Source organism: Salvia hispanica, chromosome 6, assembly GCF_023119035.1.
Source record: "Salvia hispanica cultivar TCC Black 2014 chromosome 6, UniMelb_Shisp_WGS_1.0, whole genome shotgun sequence".
Taxonomy (NCBI): Eukaryota; Viridiplantae; Streptophyta; class Magnoliopsida; order Lamiales; family Lamiaceae; genus Salvia; species Salvia hispanica.
In genome coordinates, this window is record NC_062970.1 from 16,846,041 (window position 1) to 16,868,159 (window position 22,119).

Genomic DNA, 22,119 nt, shown 5'->3' on the forward strand with positions numbered 1-22,119 from the left:
AGATTATTTTTGTCATAATGTTGTTATGTTTTACATTTAATGGATGTTAATGCATGTTTAAATGTATAAGTTAACTTAACAAAGTCTAAGTCTTTGTTTTAGTAGACCGATTGTGGGCGTCGTCCACTTTAAGGTTACACGGTCAGTTCTAAACAAAGAAAAAGATAAATTTCACAACCTAGTTGGAATTTGACTATCCATCGAGAAAGGTTGCAATGTCAGTCCTCATATTTCTAAGCCTTACTGAAATAAGATGACACTGGTGTGGTATAGCACTGAACTGATCTAACCCAATGATCCTGATATATTGGGTAGTGGTGATCAATATCTAGCGGTGCTAGGATTGCTATTATATTGAATCGTGCGCGAGCTGAGTCTCGTTTGATAATGTCCTCAAGAGGAGCGCGAAACAAGGTTTTATTATTCGGAACCTAGCTAGTTGGAGTTTGATTACTCTATGAATAATAAATAAGCGTTTCATGCTAAGTCCACTCTTGGAATTAATAAGAAGTTAATTAATTAAGTCTATAGCAGATATTAATTAATTAATGGACATTTTTATCTTAAGCTCGGGAAATGAAAGATAAATGGAAACCCGGATTACTTGTAATTTCGGATTTGGATGGGGAGAGTTCAATATTACTTCTGTAGTGGCTGCTCGTAATATTCCAATTATAACTTATATTAAATTGTGGGTTCAATTTAATTAGTAAAAAGTAAATTGGATGAGCCCATATCCAAAACCTTCCATAAATCCCTGTCTGGGCCCAAAAGGAACTTAATATAAATAGAAGAATAAAGGAGACAAAAATAACACAATTTTATTTCTCAAAATTTTTGAAAATTTTTAAACTCCCCAGCTGAAGGAGATTTCGAATTCTACTCCTTTTCTCAAAAGGATTTCTTCTGTCTTCTTTATTTAAGTCCTAGTATTCTAATGAGATCAGCCCACACTGATATTGGAGTACAGTTCGGGAACCAGAGAGAAGATTTGTGTTCTAGTATTCAAAGCATCACGTGGAGAAGAAGCTAGCCATCTTCAATTCTTTGGAGAATTAATTAGGTATTTTTCTGCTCCGTAGAAAAGCATGTTTTAGGTTTCAATATTCTTAAAGCATGATTAATTCAAGTTATAATCATGATACATGTGAGAATTACGCGAATAGATTATGTCTAAATAATCTTCTAAATAGATCTGATTATTATGTGATTTATTGGTGTGATTGATAATTGTTAATTATGATAATCCATGCAAAAACACCCGCTTCCGCTGCCGGTTCCGTCACCCGCATTACCCATATCTTTCATGTCGAACTGGCTGGACAACCAAGTTCGTACTGATGACAACATCTTTTTATTGTTTCCAATTAGAAGAATGTCATCTACATATAAAACTAAGAACACAACATTTCCTTTTTCAACCTTCTTATACACGCAGCTTTCATTAGGGCACTTTTCGAATCCAAACTTTTGAACTTTTGATCAAAACACTGGTTCCATGCTCTAGATTCTTGCTTGAGACCATAAATGGACTTCTTAAACTTCCAAACCATGTGTTCCTTGCCCTTTACTACATAGTCTTCGGGTTTTTCCATGTAGATGGTCTCCTCAAGACTCTCGTTTAAAAACGTAGTCTTAACGTCCATCTGTCATACTTCCCAATCCATGTAAGCTGCTATAGACAAAAGGATACGAACCGATTTGAGAATGGCTACTAGGGAGAAGGTCTCATCGTAATCAATGCCTTCCCTTTGGGTATACCCCTTAGCCACTAGTCTTGCCTTAAAGACTTTAACTCGTCCATCGGGTCCACGTTTACGTTTGTATATCCACTTGCTCCCAATGGCACTACAGCCTTCGGGTAGGATAGACAAATCATAGACGTCTTTGTCTACCATTGATTTTAGTTCCGAATCCATTGCTTTCACCCATTCGCAATGATCGACATCTGCCTGCGCCTCTGCAAGATTCCAGGGATCAAGTACATTGCTGTCCGAGGAGTGATCCATGCACTCTCTCAAACCAATGTATCTTTCGGGCTCATGAGAGATCCTTCCACTGCGACGCGGCACTACAACATTTGGAGTAGTAGTTAAAATTTCGGGAATTGTTGTTACATTAAGTACTTGTTCTTCGTTAATGGAACTTGTGACTGACGTTAGCTCTTCAAGAGCTACCTCACTGCTGGACTTATGATTCATTACAAAGTCTTTCTCTAAGAATGTGGCATGGGTGCTCACAATGACTTTCTTATCTCGGAGACTATAGCATTCATAGGCTTTCGATCCTCTAGGGTAACCTATAAACACACATACCTCCGTCCTAGATTCCAGCTTAGTTGGATCCTTTTCCAATACATGAGCCGGACACCCCCACACTCTGAGATGTTCCAGATTGGGCTTACGCCCAGTTCACAACTCATATGGGGTAGTAGGAACTGATTTAGAAGGTAAATTGTCTAATATATGGCTCGTTGATAGCAAGGCATATCCCCAAAACAAAATTGGTACCGTGCATAACTCATCATCGATCGAACCATGTTTAACAAGGTCCTGTTCCTTCTTTCAGCTACGCTATTCTGCTGGGGTGTGCCCGGCGCAGTCAGTTGGGATTGAATTCCCGACTCTGATAAGTAGTCCAAAAACTCGGCACTTAGGTATTCGCCTCTGTGATCAGATCGCAGGCATTTGATACTCTTTCCATGACACGTCTCTACATAAGCCTTAAAACCCTTGAACTTGTCAAAAGTTTCAGACTTGTAGCGCATCAAATAGACGTATCCAATTTTTGAGAAGTCATCAATGAAGGTGATGAAATATCGAAAACCGCCCCTTGCCTTGGTTGACATCGGTCCACACACATCAGTATGAACGAGCTCAAGTACTTCCTTGGCCCTATTACCCTTTGACCTAAAAGGTCTCTTAGTCATCTTGCCTTCTAAACAGGATTCACATTTTGAAAACGGTTGCTTGTCAAGACCTTTAATAAGATCTTGATCAACATGGATCCTTCTTTCGTTGGCATGACCAAGTCTAAGGTGTCATAAGTACGTTTCATTCATTAAAATTAAAGGTTCTTTTCTTTTCTTTGAAACTTTCGATGTAGCATTGAGTTCTGATTTACGTTAATTAAATTGTGTAAAAGTGATTGTGTACAGATTGTTTTCCATGATACCACGACAGATATAAGAACCATCTTTCTTAATAACGCAATTTTCATTAAAAGAAATCGAATATCCATTAAAAGACAATTTAGAAACTGAAATTAAATTTCTTTTAAAAGAAGGTATCAACAAAACATTCTTCAAAATAAAAAATCTATCACTACAAAAACGTAAATAAATGTCTCCCACTGCTACGACCGCCACTTTAGTAGCGTCGCGCAGCTGGACTTCGATCTCACGATCATGTAATGATCTTGTCACCTGTATTAAGTCAGGATCAAAACATACATGATCAGTTGCTCTAGTATCAATAACCCACGTATGAGTAGACGTCGAAGCCAAACATGACTCGACTACTAGAGTGTGGTGCATACTTGTAGTCTTGCCCTTTTTAGGACAGTCTGGCTTCCAATGACCTTTCTCTCCACACTTGAAGCATTTTCCAGTAGGCTTCTTGTCGGCCTTCTTCTTCTTCTTCTTTCCCTTAGCATTCTTAGCTGCAACTGGGTTCGGCGCCTTTTTCTTTCCTGCGCGAGGCTTAGAGCCAGAGGAATTAGGTGCCAAACTCAACATAGCTACCTTAGCCTGAACCATGAGGTCCTCCGCCGACTGAAGCTCAGTCAGCAGCTCAACCAAAGTGTAATCCCGCTTGTTCATCTCAAAGCTGAGCTTGAACTGCTGGATGCTAGGGGGAAGACTCTGAAGGATTATAGTAATCTGGGACTCGGGATCAATCGTCCCTCCCAAAACCTCAATCTGGTTGAGGTGGCTCATCATCTCGAGGACATGTTGCCTCACAGATGTGCCTTCCTTCATAGTCTTCGTCATGATACTACGAAAAGCTTAAGACTTAGCCGTTCGATTCTGAGTACCAAAAAGATTTGCAAGATTTTGCATAATCTCGCTGCAGTTGCCATGGCTGAATGCTGGTGCTTGAGTACTGAAGACATAGATGCCAACATGTAGCACTTAGCCATCTCATTCGCCTTATGCCACCGTTTATGCGCATTCTGAACTCCCACCGCTGCATTAGCCGCGAGAACTGGAGGATGTGGAGTAGTGAGCACAAACTTGTACTCTTCTGCTGTGAGAACGATATCCAAATTTGTTTCCATTCTATGTAATTTTGGCCCTTGAGTTTGTTTTCTTTGAGTGTTACAGAAAGAGGATTAAAAGACATCTTGACGGATTTTATTGCACTGCAAACAGAAAAATTTACTATTTGTCATACACTTATGAAAGGCAATTGAGTAGATTAACCATAAAACTTTTCAAAATCTTACAACAGCAAAATTAAAATTTTGTACCCTCCATAAGAGGTTAATATGCATTAAAACTTTGGCAATTTTATTGGTCACAACACCGACGAATAGTCCTGAGACCACATAATGACATGACCGCCTAATGTTGCCTGAGCACTACCATTAGATTTAACATTATAGAATTTTATTTCTACAACACACTCCCATGACAATGTTCATGTGCTGATAACAAAATCAAGCTATCTCATAAATTCTGATTGAACCCTGAAACTCGTAGTTCCTTAGGATTATTGTCCCCACATAATGGGTGGCGATAATATTAGGAACCACTTTCTAGTTCATTCTATTTATTACGTGAGAAGTCCGCCCTTATGAACTTACTGTTTCGTAGGATTATTGTCCCCACATAATGGGTGGCGATAATATTAGAAACTAGCTTCACAAAATTTGGCAGACCAACCGATGGAGACCATATATAAACTTTAAGTTCATAATTATCGCTTAGATATTTGGGTTATGGTTTTTCATTAATTATTTTTTAGCCTTAAGGCAGATTAAGACTAATAAAATTATGTTGGTATTTAATTGACTGGATAATTAAATCTTTTATTATCTTTAAGAATCTTAGTTTAGGAATTAATTAATCTTGAAATTAATTCTTATTCATGTCATATTATAAGATATATCTAAAATAAAATACATTATTTAAATCTTAATAAGACATGAAAAATTAAATTCAAATTATATCCATGTTCAAGATTAGGAAGACTATTTAACGTAATCTTGCAAATCTATTCTAATTAGGATTCTAGATATATAATATTTAAGAAACTATTAAATTATTCTTATCTATATCATTTAGGATATAATATATTCCATAGATATAGAAAATAATCAAAATATTCCTAAAATTTAGGGAAATCTTTCCAAAATATTTTATTTTATTAAATAATAATATTATTATTTTTAATGATATCTTTTAATTTAGGAATTAAATAATCATTAAAATAATGCTTCATCGTTATCTTGTTTTCGAGGTTTGCACGAATCAACGACGATGAAGATTCACCAGCGTCTACTCGCCGGAACGGCGATTTCGCCGCCCATTGGACAGCCCGCGAATTATCGCGGCTGCTTCCTTATTCCCTCTTCGTCGCTTATAGCGACGATTCCTCCCTCCGTCGACTTCGTCCAGCTACATAGCTCATGACGCACGACTCCGGCGAGTTCCCTCCGCCCTGACGATCTCGTGCGAACCAACAGCCGCCGCGAACGGTGTTGCTGCTCTCGGTCCCGCGTCGTTAGGGCTGGGTTCGACTAAGGTTAGGGTTTATACTAGGGTTAGGTTTCTTTGGGTTTCGTCGCGATGGAGGATCAGCCGCTGCTCTCGGACGAGCAACGAGCTTCGCCACCATCCTACGCCGTCGTCCTTTCGCAGCGCTGGAGATGATCGAACTCCGCGGTCCAGCCGGTGGCGTGAACGAGCCCTCGCTCGTTTTTCACGTCGCCGCAAGATCGTCGTCGCATAATCCCACTACGATCGACATGATTTGCGAGGCTCTCCGGGATCGGCGGTCTCGCCGGCGGCGTGCACGAGCCCACGCTCGTCTGCGCGTCGCCGGTTGATCGCCTCCCTTGCTCCCACTCAATTCAACAACCCTCTTCGATCGTATGTAGTGCGATTCGTCCCGGCGTAAGCGCCGACGAATCGCACATCTCGTACAATTGAAAATTCAAATTCTATTGATTCGAATGTTATTGAGTTCATCATGCATAAAAATTAAACAATAAAATACAAGAACATGCTTAATAATCAAAGAACTCATGCATACATGAATTTCGCGAAATTTAAATCCAAATAATCATAGCCAAAGACTGGCTCTGATACCAATTGAAGGAACTGGCAGCGGAAGCGTTCGTTTTCATAATTAATAATTAATCGAACAAATAAATCACATAATAATCAGATCTATTTAGCAGATTATTTAGACAAATTCTATTCGCGTAATTCTCACATGTATCATGCTCATAACTCGAATTGATCATGCTTTGAGTATAATTGAAACATAAAACATGCTTTTCTACGGAGAAGAAATTATACCTTATTAATTCTCTAAAGAATTGATGATGGCTAGCGACTTCTCCACGTGACGCTTTGAATACTAGACCACAGATCTTCTCTCTGGTTCCCGAACTGTACTCCAATATAAGTGTGGGCTGATCTCACCGGAATACTAGGACTTAAATAAAGAAGACAGAAATTCTACTCCACGGAGGAGAGGAAAAATCGTCCAACTCCAATAGGGGGGGGGGGGGGAGGGACGAAAATTTTAGTAGTAGAAAATTGTTATTTATGTCTCCTTTATTCTCCTATTTATATTAAGTTCCTTTTGAGCCCAGACAGGAATCTATAGAAGGTTTTGGATATGGGCTTATCCAATTTACTTTTTAATTGGAATATTACGAGCAGCCACTACAGAAGTAATATTGAACTCTCCCATCCAAATCCGAAATTATAAGTAATCCGGGTTTCCGTCTTAAGTTTTAACTTTCATTTCCCGCGATTAAGATAAAAATTTCCATTAACTAATTAATGTCTGCTATGAACTTAATTAATTAACTTCTTATTAATTCCAAGAGTGGACTTAGCATGAAACGCTTATTTATTATTCTTAGAGTGATCAAACTCCAACTAGCTAGGTTCCGAATAATAAAACCTTGTTTCGCGCTCCCCTTGAGGACATTATCAAACGAGACTCACCTCGCGCACGATTCAATATAATAGCAATCCTAGCACCGCTAGATATTAATCACCACTACCCAATATATCCGGATTATTGGGTTGCGAAAAACCCGCACCATTTGATAAGTCAAAGTAATGCATAATCAATACCGTATGCTCAATGCTAACCTACATTGATTAAGAAACAAATTATTTATCAAGACCTCGTCTTTCAGTAGATAGCACAAAGACACGTCTTGCTGTTAGATCCGTTCAGTGCTTTACCACACCAATGTCATCTTATTTCAGTAAGGCTTAGAAATATGCGGACTGACATTGCAACCTTTCACGATGGATAGTCTAATTCCATCTAGGTCATGAAATTCTTCTTTTTCTTTGTTTAGGACTGACCGTGTTACCTTAAAGTGGACGTCGCCCACAACCATTCTACTAAAACAATGACTTAGACTTTGTTAAGTTAACTTATACATTTAAACATGCAATTAACATCCATTAAATGTAAAACATAACAACATTATGGCAAAAATAATCTATTTTATTCCTTGAAAAATAAAATAAGAGTTTTACAGTATTCAATCACTCGAAACGTGATTTCTAGTATACAAACTCTAACATGTAGTTGACATGAATTGTGTATGTAGTTGACATTATATATGTGTAGTTGACATAAATTGTATATGTAGTTGACATTATATGTATGTAGTTGACATGGATTGTACACATAGTTGACATGAATTGTATATGTAGTTGACATTATATGTGTGTAGTTGACATGAATTGTATATGTAGTTGAAAAATAATTTTTTTTTACAAAAATTAATAAAAAAGTTAAAAAAAATTAAAAATTTAAAAAAAATTAAAAAAAATTAAAAAATTGAAAAAATAATAAATAAATAAATATATATAAAAAATTAAAAATAAAAATTAAAAATTAAAAAAAAATATTTATTGAATAAAATGTACCATGATATTACCATTCTGTCCTTTCATAATTAATTAATCTAAAAATATTTTCCATGTGACAAAATCTGGACTACTCATTTAATAAAAATGAGTGTCTGATATAAAAATCTCAATTAATCACGGCCCTATATGTATATATATTTGAGAGTCAAATATAGTACGTTTGTTGTTTGTTGCTCATTTCTATATAAAGTGTTGTCTTGCTGTTATAATTGATCTGGAATTAGTTGATCTGAACCGCTTAAAAGAGCAGTTCGGTAATATAAAGTGTAATGATTAATGTTGTGTGGAATTTATTGAATAATCTTAATGAAATTATGTTGAAAAAAATATGTTGAGTTGTTTTAAGAATTAATTGAGTGGACTACAGAGAAATTTTTGTTTGGTATTCAATGTTATTAACCAGTAACATTTGGTACAGTTCAGGAGATTTGGATATGTAAGAGCATCACAACGTGGTTTCAAAGTGGAGAGACGTCTCATCCCGACAAGATGAGATGAGGGAGATGCGTTGCGAATGTCTCCTCCTGGCAAGACTCACGCGGCGAAGGGGAGGGGGCCGAGACAACGAACCACATCCTTTTTGCTCCGTCCGCCAATATTGTTACACTTACTTTTTTCCATACTTTTGGTAGTAGACATCATATTTAACTAACTTATTCGCATTCATATTTTATTATAAAGCTAATATATAAATATATGACTCACGTTCACCAAACTATAAAAGCTCAGTACGAACAAGACCATGTAATTACAAAATACTATTCCCTCCGTCGTAATAATAGATGTCACACTTTTTTTTTACTTTTTTTTTATAGTAATAAATGTCACATTTCTTTTTTTGAAAAAAACTATCTCACATTAATATAAATATACTATATTTTCCTCTTCACCTCACCCACAAAATATCTTCTCAAATACCATTTCATTCCCAAAGTACAATGGAGATCACCTAATAGACTAATACTCTTCCTACAACATCCCCTACTCCACTTTTCACAAACATAAATAATGGGTCTATCTTTATATTTTATATTTGTGAGGAGTGAAGTAGAAGATGACGTAGAAAGAGCAGTAGGTGATGTTCCCTAAGTATCGAGGGAATCCTAAATTGTAAATTAGACTAGTATCCGTGTCTTCCATAACTGACCAATCATCAAAGTCAACTTTCTAAATTCCATGGACCAAATCAACTCAACCTATACAGCAAAGACTATCTATGCGTTTGGTTTTATCATGTAAAAATATACCTACCAAATATGTACATATAAACTTTGATCGAATTCTGTAAAGTTTAACCCATCTAAAAAAACACTACAAAATATGTCGGTCAAAATCGAAGTTTGACCAGTCCAACATGCCAACAGTTTGCACAAGATTTGGCTATATGGATTGGACCCTGTCCATTTCTCTTTATCCATCCTTCAAAAAAAAAGTAGAAGAATGTTCAACCATAGTTTCCTTTTGCACTAAATAATTATAATCAACCATGTCACAAAATACTTCTGCAGGGGAAAGCAAAACCAGGACCTATTCCAAGAAGCAAAGTCTTTGACACTAAACAGCCCTGTAAAATATCAACAATACATGATTACGAAATACGCATTAGTGACTTAGTTCGGTTTTCAGAAAATCGAGCAGCAAGATTTGAGAGACTAGCATGAAAGCAGATATGTATGCATATATATTGCAGAGGAACTTACTGCTCTACTATCAATAGCAGAAAGGTGAATAGCCAAGATCACGTTCTTCTGCTATTACTCGAAGTCATTCGTGTATCCATGTGCTCTAGCTGTCAGCTGTTTCTTTTCCTTCATATCTTGTTTTTCATATTAGTACAATTATACTCAAGCAGGACTTCATACCATGACATGACACAGTCAGATAATCAACGAGGGTCACATTCTGATGCCCTCGATAATCAAGTTGCTCAGTCTTGAATCATGTATATAAACAAGGCACAGAGCAAAACATGAGGCTAATCAGTGGCTGGAAAGTGAATTTAGTCACCTGCTAAAAAGCAACACTAACTCCCAAGGCAGCATCTCGTGTTCATGAGCTTTCAGTGAAGGCCTTCCAACACTGGTTATTGAAATTTGATCCTATATCTCTAGATTGCCACTACAAGTTCACTCTCACAGATAAACTGTTTCAGCTCAACTTATGGTTTTCTGTAGCATAGTAAAAGAGGCGAATGAAAGAAAGTTTTTTATCCAGGAAACAACTGGTAACACAGTAAATGCTGTTCAAGATCTCAGTTCTTCCTATCACACTTTCAGTTCCATATCTTATGTTTCGAATATGTTTGATTGATAACCCCTTGCAATATTTTCACCATTCGTGAACTGAAATCTTGAACAGCATTCGTGTTCCACAAACAGTGCAGCCTCTTCGATCACTTATAGAGATAGATACCACAACATACGATACAAGCAGATTCTAATCCATTTATATTGCAAGGAAAGAAACACACAGAGATTTGCTCAGTGGTTTCTCTGGTTTCTGATTTCACTATCCAATACCATAAACAGGTAACATTGTTCAATGATGACAATGTGACACTCCATTTAACTAAACTAGAGAAACAGTTATGATCACTAAAATTAAAGGGAATAATCCATAATCCCATTTCAACAATGATCCAATAATATTATTAAAGTTACCATACCATTTACAGAGCATGCATATTCCTACTCTAAACCAATAAACCAATGGAACCAAGAAAAAGGAATGCTCACTTTACAATATCAAGAATTGGAGAAAACAGCTTTTCTTCCACAGCTAGTTTGCCATTTCTTCCAGAAGAATAACCCAAAAATGTCAGCCATGCTCTTCACGTCACCACCTTACTCAAATCAATTCGAACAATCTAAGCTTCTGGCTCTTGTAGCCAATGAATTTCGAATAGCAAATGCGTTCTCTTCAACCAAGTTCCCCTCGGACCTAGCCACATTTTGATCATGAAGAAAAGCGCCATCATCCCATTCGTGGCAAAATGCAGAGTAATCCTCCCTTGATATCAACATATTATGCAGTATAGAACAAGCACCGATACAAGCCACAGCAGCCTTATACTCTGCCTTGATAGGCCTTTCCAAAACACCCCAATTCCTCAAACTCGCCATCGCCTTATACGAGGAAACCTGCATCAAAGAATGAGCCTTGTTGAGATTCTCCTCAACTGATCCCGGCTTAGGATCGACAAAGGGTACTAGCAGCCACGGAAGCAGCGGATACTCCCCACTTCCAACTAGATATTGAGGCACATCCACATCATTCACTCTAACAACCCTCTGTGAGTTCAAGATTTCCCCTTTCTCAACGTCTTTATAGAAATTGGTCGATTTTAGGATGTTTAAATCAGTCTTACCGCCGCTAAAACCGGCTATAATGCTTAGAATTCTGGATGATGAATCGACGACGATTTGGGCGGCAATGCTCTGTTTCCGATAATTAGGGATTGAATTTCTACTAGCCTTTTCGATATCGAATTCAAACCTAGGGCAGCTGACGACTCCGCAGCAATTGGGGAGGCCGGTGAGGGTTTCGAATTGAGAGGAGACGGATTCCAATTCGGTGGGGCCGGGAAACCCGACCCAGAAGCGGTAGTTGGTGCAGAGGACGCGGCAGAGCTGCTTGACGCAGAATTTGGAGTCGGCCTCGGGGACTCCGAAGCGGGCGGAGATCTCGCGGTGATCGGCGCCGGTGGCGAGGCGGAAGAGGCCGATTCCGAGGCGGGTCTCGGCGGGGAGGTCGAGCGGCGAGCCGACGGGGTCGCGGCAGTCGAGGAGAGGCTCGAGGAGGCCGCAGAGCCACTCGAAAGTGGCGGATTTCATGTTGAAGAGGCGCTTGAAGGAGTCGGGGTTGCGGGCGACGCGCGAGGCGGCGGCGCCGTCGTCTGTGTCGGGGAGGGGGCGCTTCCGTTTACGGGAGAGTGAGAGGGCGGCGGAGATGTCGGCGGCGGCGAGGAAGTGGTGGAGGAAGGGAAAGAGGGGATGGTGGGGAAGTGAGGGATTGGGTGTGGCGATGGAGAGGGTGTTTGAGGGAGGGAAGAAGAGGAATATTATGATGAGGATTTGGGAAATTAGGGAGGAAATCAAGGCGGCCAGAGATGGGGAATTCATCGGAATTTGTTTCTCGGCGTCGCGCATTCCGATTCCAACCTCAGCTCTCACCACCACGCACGCACGCACGTGTTTAATATGCCTCGTCTCTGCAAAATAAGTAAGTATTCAACATATAAAAATAAATTAATTACTATTGTGGAATTAATTCATCATATGCTTATACTCCTATTTCATTCTATACTCCTATTTCATTCAAACCTTTGTAATGCCTAGTACTACTAGTTGATAACCCAAAAGTTGTTCATTGGGCGTTCATAATCATAATAATCGGCCTCATTTCATTTATAATTCAAATAATTTCCCACCAGTTGTTCATTATGTTGTTCATTGGGCGTTCATAATCATAATAATCGGCCTCATTTCATTTATAATTCAAATAATTTCCCACCACTTGTTCATTATACTGTACTTCTTATTCTTTTATAATAGTATTTATCTACGAGACAATTATAAGTAGAAAATATTTTCTTTTCTAGGAAAATGTTAAGGACCTTCTCCTTAACTGCGATCGACGACTGTTCCTCGGCGATCAAAAGTAACGAATCTGGCGCCCAATCATAGGGCCGGCGGACAAATTAGTTTCAGGCTGTGAACAGCTTTCCATCGGGCAGCGTGAGAACTAGGGTTAAAGATAATTCACAATATATGTGGCAAATAATATTTTAATCAATTGACTGATTAAAACTGATAACAAGCTCTCCTATTTATAATACTAGAATACTACCTTAACTTATTGAATAAGAAAACTAAGATATCTAAACAAATATGGAAAAGATATGGTAAATCAAAATATAACTAAATAATATGGATATCCTATGATATAGGATCGTATCAGAAAACCCAAATGCGGCATTCGTATTAAATCTATGATTTCCTTCAGAAGCCATATTCATTTGGATTATTACCATAATTTCCTTCGGAAGCCATTGTGAATGCATCATTGTTCTAATTGATTAAATCTAAATTTATATCGGCATTGGTGTCATGTTTCCTCCAATTTCGGTTGACAACATGTTTTAGAGAAGTATAATAATTTGTCTTGTAATTGTTAGGGATATGAGAAAAATCATGAACCGTGTGCAAGTGGTTATCCAACTATTACAATCGAAGGAAAAATAAAATACAAATGAAAAGTAAATTACAATGAAACAGTAAACACAAAGCAAACTATAAGTCGGGTAGAGAAAATCATCCTTTCCGTAAGACACATTACACCTCATCTATTGTTCTCGACTTGTCGTATTATCCCTAAAATAAATGATTTCATTTTAGCGAGTAGAAATCCTTTGTGAAGCTCAGAAACAGACTTGGAGTGATATCCTTAGCCTCACTCCGATTAAGGGTATGTGTTAGAGAACCTTGCAAAGGTCAATCCAATGATCTTGATAAGGTTGCATGCAATGTTCACGTGAAGATGGCTAGAGCACGAGAGATAGTCGAGGCAGTATGTGCTCCAGCTTGCATCCATGAGGAGTTTGTTACTCACTTAACAAACAAGAGTGAGGACCACAAAGGTACGTGGAGAGACGCAAAATTCATTATGCTTAAGCTCTGTAATCCATTTGTGTAAGAATTAGTAATGGATTATAGATCCTTTATAGCATAGCTTAGCTATAAGTTCGCAATATATTAAGCTTATATCTCAATTCTCAATCAATTAAACAGTGAAAATACTTTGTTTAACCTTCTCCTTCATGAGTTCCTATGTTTATTTTCAAGTTGTGCCTACTAGGAGTACATAATTAATACTCAATAACATAACATTTTTATATACATATTTTGTCGACCCAAAATTAAATGGCACGTCGTCTAGATTAGAGTTGTGCGTTGTGCCTACTAGTAGTACATAATCTATACTCAATAACATAACATTTTTATATACATATTTTTGTCGACCCAAAATTAAATGGCACATTTAGATGAGAGTTGTGCTCACTATAATTTATACTCCTACATAATCTACACATCATAACATTTTTATATACATATATTTTTCACCCCAAAATAAATAAGGTAAATGTAGTTATGTAGCCGTACATACGTAAGTAAAGCCCTTTCGATAACATTTTAAGAACAGTTGAACACCTAGAACGATTGATTAAATTAAATTATATTTGTGTAGTGGAAAGCATTTAAATTAATCTGGCTTGAGTAAATCACGTTCTCATAGTCTTAGCAAATAGGCTGATTTTATAATTTGTTGAACCTATAATTAAGGTATTGTATTATAGGGGAGTGATCTTTCCATTTAAATTAATCTGGCTTGAGTAAATCACGTTCTCATAGCCTTAGCAAATAGGCTGATTTTATAATTTGTTGAACCTATAATTAAGGTATTATAGGGGAGTGATCAATTGCTAACTCATCATTTAATTGCTAATTACAACTAATTTAAGGCCATAGGATTTTAGAAAACGTGTGGTCTACAATTTGCCACGTGTAATTTTCGTTTTTATTAATAAAGTCAAAAAAGATATAAAAAAAAACTCCAAATTAGGGTTTTGGATGAAAATGTTCAATATAGTGTTTCGAAAATATCAACACATGCTTTGAGAATGTCAACACAATGCTTTAAGAACGTTGACCCATTACTTATATTAACATTCTACGTGTATTATATTGACATATTTTATATAGTATGTTGACATTTCTGCTTGTACGAAAAAATTAAAAATTTTTGAATTTTTTTTCAAATTTTGACGTCGGAACATATGCATGTAGGATATCGTTGGAATCCTTATGAAATTATCTTTAATTTGATATATGTTAATTTTCTATTTTAATTGATGTTGAAATTCAGATATACCGCAAAAGTAAGGTATACCGAAAATGAGGTATGGTATTGGTATGGATATTCGTCATACCAAAAATAAGGTATACCAAATTCGGTATACCGAAAATTTTGGTAAAGTAAAGGTATGACTTTTTCACATACCATATTTACAGTAAGGTATACGGTATGATAGTTTCGGTAAGGTATACCGTAACTAACTGTTTCGTTATTATTATTTTATCAATTAATAATATAATTTTACATTTATGGACTATACTTAACTATATGTATTTTTTTATCATTATTTTCTGATTAATAACTTACCAGGTAACTATTAATGTAACTTTCAATATAACTTTATGTTGTAATAATAATAATATATGATGATTATTATTATTTATTGTTATTAATTTTTTCTCAATTGATAAATTAATTAAATAGAATGTAAATAGGAAATTTCAGTTTTGAATTCTAACCGTTTTTATTTATGTATCCAAACATTAGAAAAGTAAATCTGTAACAAATCACGTGCTTAATATCACATCCTTAATTGAAAATTAAATTCTCCTACAACATCATTATTCATGTAAAACAAGAAGTGCACATAGTGAAATACTCCTACACTAGAAAGGCTATATAATTTTATGATTTTAATAAATTCTTATACTTTTCTTATTGAAACAAATCTGTTTGTGTCATATTCCATTTGAGAAAACAATAAAATATAGAAATTTAAACGGTGATAAATAAATAAATAATAACGCAGAATTGAATAATTTATACTACACGAGAATATTAACGTTTTACGTCAAATCTTTAATTACCGAAAACACCCCTAAAAATCCAATTTTAATTAGCAGGAACTATTTTTCCTTATTTACACAATCGCCCCTCTAACTATCCTAACGCCTTACCGGGAATTCCTCTCTCTAAACAATCCGCATTCTTACAAGTTTCAACCGTATAAACAATGTCGCAATAGCTTTCCGAGAGCCTTTGTCTTCTCTTGGGCAAATGTAATGTTCATCGGATATCTTGAATAACTCTCCTTTTTTACTCTCCACCTACTGCTCTTCAGCGTGAATTCAAAACCCATCTACTCGATCGCCGTTATCGGTGGATCATCTCTCTCTATTCTCAGGTTTTATTCTCGAACCAATCTACTTATTAGTATGTTTTGATATTTGATTGAAGTGAGTTTCTTTCATGTGTTTTCTTTAAGTTTTAGTAATTCATATTCTTTCATTCTTAAAGATTGAATCTTTTTGTGAGGAACTAGATGAAATTAAGATCGCGAACCTTCACGGGGGATCTGTTTTCAGGATTTGGTGATTTTTTTAGAGTAGTTGTTTAACTTCGATGAAATCAATATATTAGTTTCTTGTAATGGGTCATGTATGATGAATTCATTGGTCAAAAGTGGTAAATTGTGGTGATATTCACAAAGTTATAATCTGTTTTCTCAATGTTTTTTTTTGTTTTTGGGTAAACTGACCTGTTTTTATGAATATCTGGCTCATAAGTATCTGTTGTCTTTTGTCTTCACTAATCAAAGTATTAAGAGTGTACTGATGATATTTTTTTTCTTATTACTCTTGTCATCATATTCAAATTAATAGCCTTACCTTTCGAGTTGAAGTATCTCATGTGATTTTAAGTTCGTTATGGGTTGAAAGATGTTGATCTATAATAAGAGGCTGGTGTTGGTTTTGTTCAAGTTTACTTGGAGTCTTGGAGTTTTTACTCCCGGCTGTATATTTTCAGTCAATTATACGGTGAATCACTGCATTTTGTATTGCACATTTGGATGAGGAACTGTTGCACTAGTATATAGTCTTGTTCACTTGCATGGAGGACCAATAACTGGAAAAAATTACTCTTTGATGCCATTTAAGACTCTGAGGTAACCACCCTAACTTTCATTGGACTTTTTATAAAACTTGTTTTACAGTGTAAGTATATGCTGTTGCTTTTATATCGATTAAGATGATTCCTTGTCAGTATAGATGCTGAGTTCATATTATCATAGCTTTGATTATTTATTCATGTGCAACTACTTTTCATATCTTACAATTTACATTATCTTTATATTAGGCTTAAAGTGACTTAATTTATCTGTATTTTACTTCCTTTGCAGATCTGCTGAAACTCTTCACAGCTGTTTTCCCACAACGCTTCTGTAGTTGATATTATTTTCCGTGAAACATAATTACAGAGATGCAACGGGGAAGAAGTGCCCTCAATTCCTTCCCTGAGTCATTTGATTTGAACCAAGGACCAGTTCCTGAAAATACCTCTATGGATCACTCGGGTTCCTGGAATACCACGTTGAACCCAGTGGAAAACCGACTTTCTAATTACATCATTGGGGCTACTGATGGAAATGATAGTTGCATTGATGGTGCTGCTCAGAGTTTTAGTGGTTGGGACCGTGGCGAATCCAGCTCCAGTGCAAATAATATGCAAGATGCAGCTCGTGGTGCTGATTCAAAAACAAGACTTGGGTGGTCTTCACCTTTCAATGCTTGTTCTGAGCGCAATGCAAGATCGGAAGACTGGTCCTTTCCACTACCCAATACCACCAGTAATAGCAATATGGTTGCTGGCATGAATTTAAATTTGAATGATGGCCAAACGTGGAATCGTGATTACTACAGAGGTTCAGGAGCAGCTCTACCTCATAATCTCTATAAATCTGGTCATTCGGCAATGGACCAGAATCCAACCTTTTATCCTTCTTCAAGTAACATGGGAACCTTTTCTGGTCATTCTAGTACTTCTTCAGAAAATTATGACTTATCTGATCCATTTGGTTCTTGGGGTTCATCTTGCAAGAGAAAGGCTCTTGATGGCAAGTCTGGACAATTTTACCCTGGTGGAAGTTCGAGCTCGAATCAGCCTATTGACAAGAACATAATGCAGCATCCAGCTCGTGGTAGGTACAATACACCAGGAAATATAAGTATATCCTCTGGCCCGGTGAACTTGTTTTCAACTAATCTCATAGAACAAGTAAATCCAAGTGACGCTGGGCTAAGTAGAGTGCCCCCTAGCCCTTATTCCTCTTCAAGTGTACCAGGAGTGGCAGAAAGCTCGCGCAGACATTTTGCAGCAAGATTGAATCATGGGCGGCATGAGACAATCCCATTTGATACACCTAGAAATTCATCCCTGAGGAGCTCTGGTGCTTATGCCCCCCATCTTTCAAGACCTATCACAAACATTGATTGTGCAGAATTGAGGTCATCGATTACACTGCCAATGAACCAAGCCAATTCCTTGACTCAACCTCATTTAATGCCAGTAAATGAGGCGAGAGGAACATATTCATACCCTTGGAATGGATCTTTGAGTTCACGAGGAGGTAGTTCATCAAGCTCTGGAGAAAGAGGTCATGGAGCACCCGAGGATAATAATGTTAGAAGCTCTCGTAGAAATAATCTCGAGTACCCCATCACTGTTTCTGCAACCGAGACAAGAACTGTCCTGCCAGATCAAATCGATTGGAGTTTTGCTCCTGGAACTTCTGCATCGTCTAGGAATCATCCTACTGGTTCACATATTGGCCACAGTTCTGGAGGCAGAACCCATTCTGGTGCATGGTTGCCTCATCAAAACCCGACATCACAAAATCATCAAAGGTTACCGGAATCTTTACCTTGGCTTCCTATCCATCGAGTTGAGCCTGAATCCGGGGCAGCTAGAAGCCATTTTGCTCTTTTCTCTTCTGCCTTTTCTTCATTGGATGAGGCAGCTAATACCAGTCGACATCATTTAGATCAAAGTTCAGCAGCTCTGTTGATGGATATACCAGGCGCTGAAGATGTTATCGGTAGGCGTTCTTTGGCTGCTGTTGAGGGCAGACATAGACTGGTATGTTACTTACATTAAAAATTGCCTTCATTTATGCATTTCTCTTGCAAATGTTTTGAAGTAATTAAAACTATTTTTGAAGTAGATTGCTTCCTGCAGTGTCTGTTATGCTGATTTTATAATCTTTTTGTTCTAGATATACAAATTAGCCAAAGAGAATTTGGACCCCAATATGGTTTTTACCTTAGTAAGTTTCAGGTCAGAATATAATATCAACCTCGATAACCTTATGTGCCTGTTTTCTGGGGTAAAGCTTTTGATGTTATGGTGATATGAATGTATGATCATATTGATGGATGAGCGACTTTTTGGATCTCAAGTTTCAACAACCTTATATATTATCTCCTTGTTAGTTGTTAAGGATATAGTACTGATTGATGAAGAATGTAACTCTTTTACTTTCCTAACAACGATGAACAGATACGGCAAGTCCTGAATGCCATGCAGAGGGGTGTCCACTTACAAGATGAGGTTTGTTTGAATCTGTACTATTTTCATAGCTCTTGGCATACATGCGTCCCTAAGAATATGCTACGACATTAGCTTACCTTTTGAATTTTCTTAATACATGCTCAATTTTCTGTTTTATAACTTAATAGTGTCATTATATTTGTATCTCAGGAGCAATAAGACTGTAAATAGACCGCTCACATGAAATAGGCAAAATCTGAATTGTACTGCATGTCAATCTTCTTGCTTTATATAACTAGTTCAAACTTCACCATTGTTTTAAGCATCGTGCTCAAGACCTATAGTTCCTGGTCCAGGGGTGGCCCTACCGTTGTTGCCCTTGATATCTATGACTATGAGCAATATTAACCATCTTTTGCACAGAAATTTAGTATTCACTATTCCCATGCCATATATGATTTGATAAAGTGTGGTAATGCTTGAAATTTATTCCAAAAATTGCCATGGTAACTGAGATCTCTACAAAATTTCATTTCAGGATTATATGCTTATTGATCCTTTTATGAATGGATTCTCTGAGTTGCACGACAGACACAGAGATATGAGGCTTGATGTCGACAATATGTCCTATGAGGTAATACATGTACTTTGTGTGATGGGTTATATTGACAATACATATGATCGAGTAGTTGAAGGATTGCGTTATCAATGAGCTCAAAATTGTTCAATCTTTCAATGTATATTTATCGAAGTCAAATTGTGTGACAGGAATTATTGGCTTTGGAGGAGCGGATAGGGAACGTGAGCACTGGACTCAGCGAAGAACAAATCAGGGGCTCCATGAAACAGCGCAAGTATGAAGGAACAGGAAGCTCGCTGCCAAACATTGAGCCGTGCTGTATATGCCAGGTTAGAGCCTGATGCGCGTACTGGTTTGTTCGTGACCACTTGATTTGATTGCTACATCTACCAAAATATGAATTTACATTTCCCCCATATTAACACTAACCAGGAGGATTACATTACTGGAGAAGACATCGGAATATTGAACTGTGGGCATGAGTTTCACACCAGCTGCATCAAGCAGTGGCTTACGCTGAAGAACCTTTGCCCCACGTGTAAAACGACAGCCTTGGGATTTGAAGGCAAAAAGGCGTTTCTGGTGGGATAGCAACGCTTCCTTCTTAAACAACATCATCCTTATCCCGTTGCAGGGTATCTTTTCCTTTTTTTACAGTTGCAGTCGAGACTGGTTCGCACTCCTCTCACAGGCTTGGTGGGCTCAAGAAAGAAGAGATCCACAGGGAGTGAGCCTGTGTGAACCATGATACTCTTTAAGGTTTAAACTTGGTAATGTGAACAATTTTTTATTCTTCAAAAAGGAAATGTTTGAGCCTTTGAACTAATAATACCATTACTGACACATTCTTGGTTATTGTTATGTACTTGTAAATTTTTTTAAGTTTTCTGTCATTGGGGTCTCTTTCTCTGGACTGTTTGTGATGGAGATTAGTGATGCACAACTATTTTGTGTTATCTTTTACTCCCTTTATGTCCGGGGGAATAGGAGTATAATCGGTTTTAAGAAATGCGAGTTAGAAAAAGTTTAATGAAATACAAGTCTATAAAAATACACTTTTTCTATTTTTGGCAATTATTTTCTTTCTAATGAGAGGGCTGAGGCCTGAGGGCCTAATCAAGGGACAAGGGTAAGAGTATTTTTTTTTCTAATGAGGGGGCCTCTTCTCCACTAATTATATCCTATTCACTTTTTTCTATCTTTCTTCTACTTTACCAACTATGCAGGAAAGTCTGTGTTGATTCAAAAATGTCTCTGATGGATGGAGTATTAATTTTATAGTAATAAAGTGTGAGCAGAAAGAGTTAATAGATTATATATGATGTGAAAAGTAAAAATGATTAGTAAAACTTCGATTGGCCGATGGAATTTCTTATATCTTCATTTATGTAAAATTTGTCTTTGTCAACTTGGATACATCCACCTAGTGTAAGTAATAAAATTGGTGGTATCCGAATATCATTTGCATGTGTATCCAAATATCTTTTCGTCGACTTATTCTATTAACTAGAAACAACAAATAAATAACAAAATAACTAGTTTAGCCTCCAAATCTTGTAATTTTAAAAAATGATGAGAACCCTAATTCTCTTGAGCTCTTTTCTTTACGGATCAATCCACTAGTCTTCAATAACTTGCCTGTAATTAAATTAATGTATTTTGAACTGAATAATACTTCATCTTCAATGGGCATCTAGGATAATTCTTGAGTGAACATTTCTTAAACTAATCCATTCAATTTATCCTGGAACTACTTGGCTTCACTTTTAGTGATTGGTCCAACGAGCAAAAATCAAAGCTCGATTTGCTCGTTTTCTCTACAATTTCAAATAATTGAATAAAATAATAAATCAAGTTTTGATTTTTTATGAATTTTGTGAAATTAAAATTATAATAACATTTTTTAATGTATTCGAGTCAAACTAAATAGATAAATTAAAACGAACAATACTAAACGTGTGTCAAACGAGAGTAGTGCTCACATAAGGAGCCCACATAAAATATGTAGCATATCATTCCTATGTAAGACAAATAGACAAATGTAGAATTCTAATGGATGGAAATAGGAATAAAGTTCAATTATGGGCACTCAACTTTTTTCATTTCATAAAGTTCGCATGCCTACAAATTACAATTATCATTAATTTACCACCAAAATAAACAAATTCACCGCTCTTGTTAAACCCTTATTTAGAAAAGATTTCCAGATATATCTTCCAGGTAC

The 22,119-nt window shown here is 36.8% G+C and overlaps 2 protein-coding genes across 6 annotated transcripts; one reads left to right on the plus strand and one right to left on the minus strand.

Moving 5' to 3' along the window:
• Positions 1–9,333: 9,333 nt before the first annotated feature.
• Positions 9,334–12,338, minus strand: LOC125192205 (protein ALP1-like). 3 transcript variants are annotated; one of them, XM_048089720.1, is made up of 5 exons: positions 10,870–12,338; positions 10,142–10,302; positions 9,835–9,950; positions 9,662–9,698; positions 9,334–9,553 (listed from the first exon to the last, which is right to left on the minus strand). In XM_048089720.1, exon 1 carries the CDS (start codon positions 12,280–12,282, stop codon positions 10,987–10,989), a length of 1,296 nt encoding a protein of 431 aa, XP_047945677.1. In that variant the 5' UTR covers positions 12,283–12,338; the 3' UTR covers positions 9,334–9,553; positions 9,662–9,698; positions 9,835–9,950; positions 10,142–10,302; positions 10,870–10,986. The 3 variants fall into 3 exon arrangements, with proteins under 3 accessions (XP_047945677.1, XP_047945676.1, XP_047945678.1); XM_048089719.1 differs by having other exon boundaries at positions 9,635–9,698; XM_048089721.1 differs by lacking the exons at positions 9,662–9,698; positions 9,835–9,950; positions 10,142–10,302.
• Positions 12,339–15,928: 3,590 nt separating this feature from the next.
• Positions 15,929–20,788, plus strand: LOC125196826 (E3 ubiquitin-protein ligase MBR2-like). 3 transcript variants are annotated; one of them, XM_048095473.1, is made up of 7 exons: positions 15,929–16,172; positions 16,796–16,934; positions 17,169–18,904; positions 19,325–19,375; positions 19,854–19,949; positions 20,084–20,224; positions 20,328–20,788. In XM_048095473.1, exons 3-7 carry the CDS (start codon positions 17,249–17,251, stop codon positions 20,484–20,486), a joined length of 2,103 nt encoding a protein of 700 aa, XP_047951430.1. In that variant the 5' UTR covers positions 15,929–16,172; positions 16,796–16,934; positions 17,169–17,248; the 3' UTR covers positions 20,487–20,788. The 3 variants fall into 3 exon arrangements, with proteins under 3 accessions (XP_047951430.1, XP_047951429.1, XP_047951431.1); XM_048095472.1 differs by lacking the exon at positions 16,796–16,934; XM_048095474.1 differs by lacking the exon at positions 16,796–16,934 and having other exon boundaries at positions 20,084–20,247; positions 20,328–20,454.
• Positions 20,789–22,119: the final 1,331 nt, after the last annotated feature.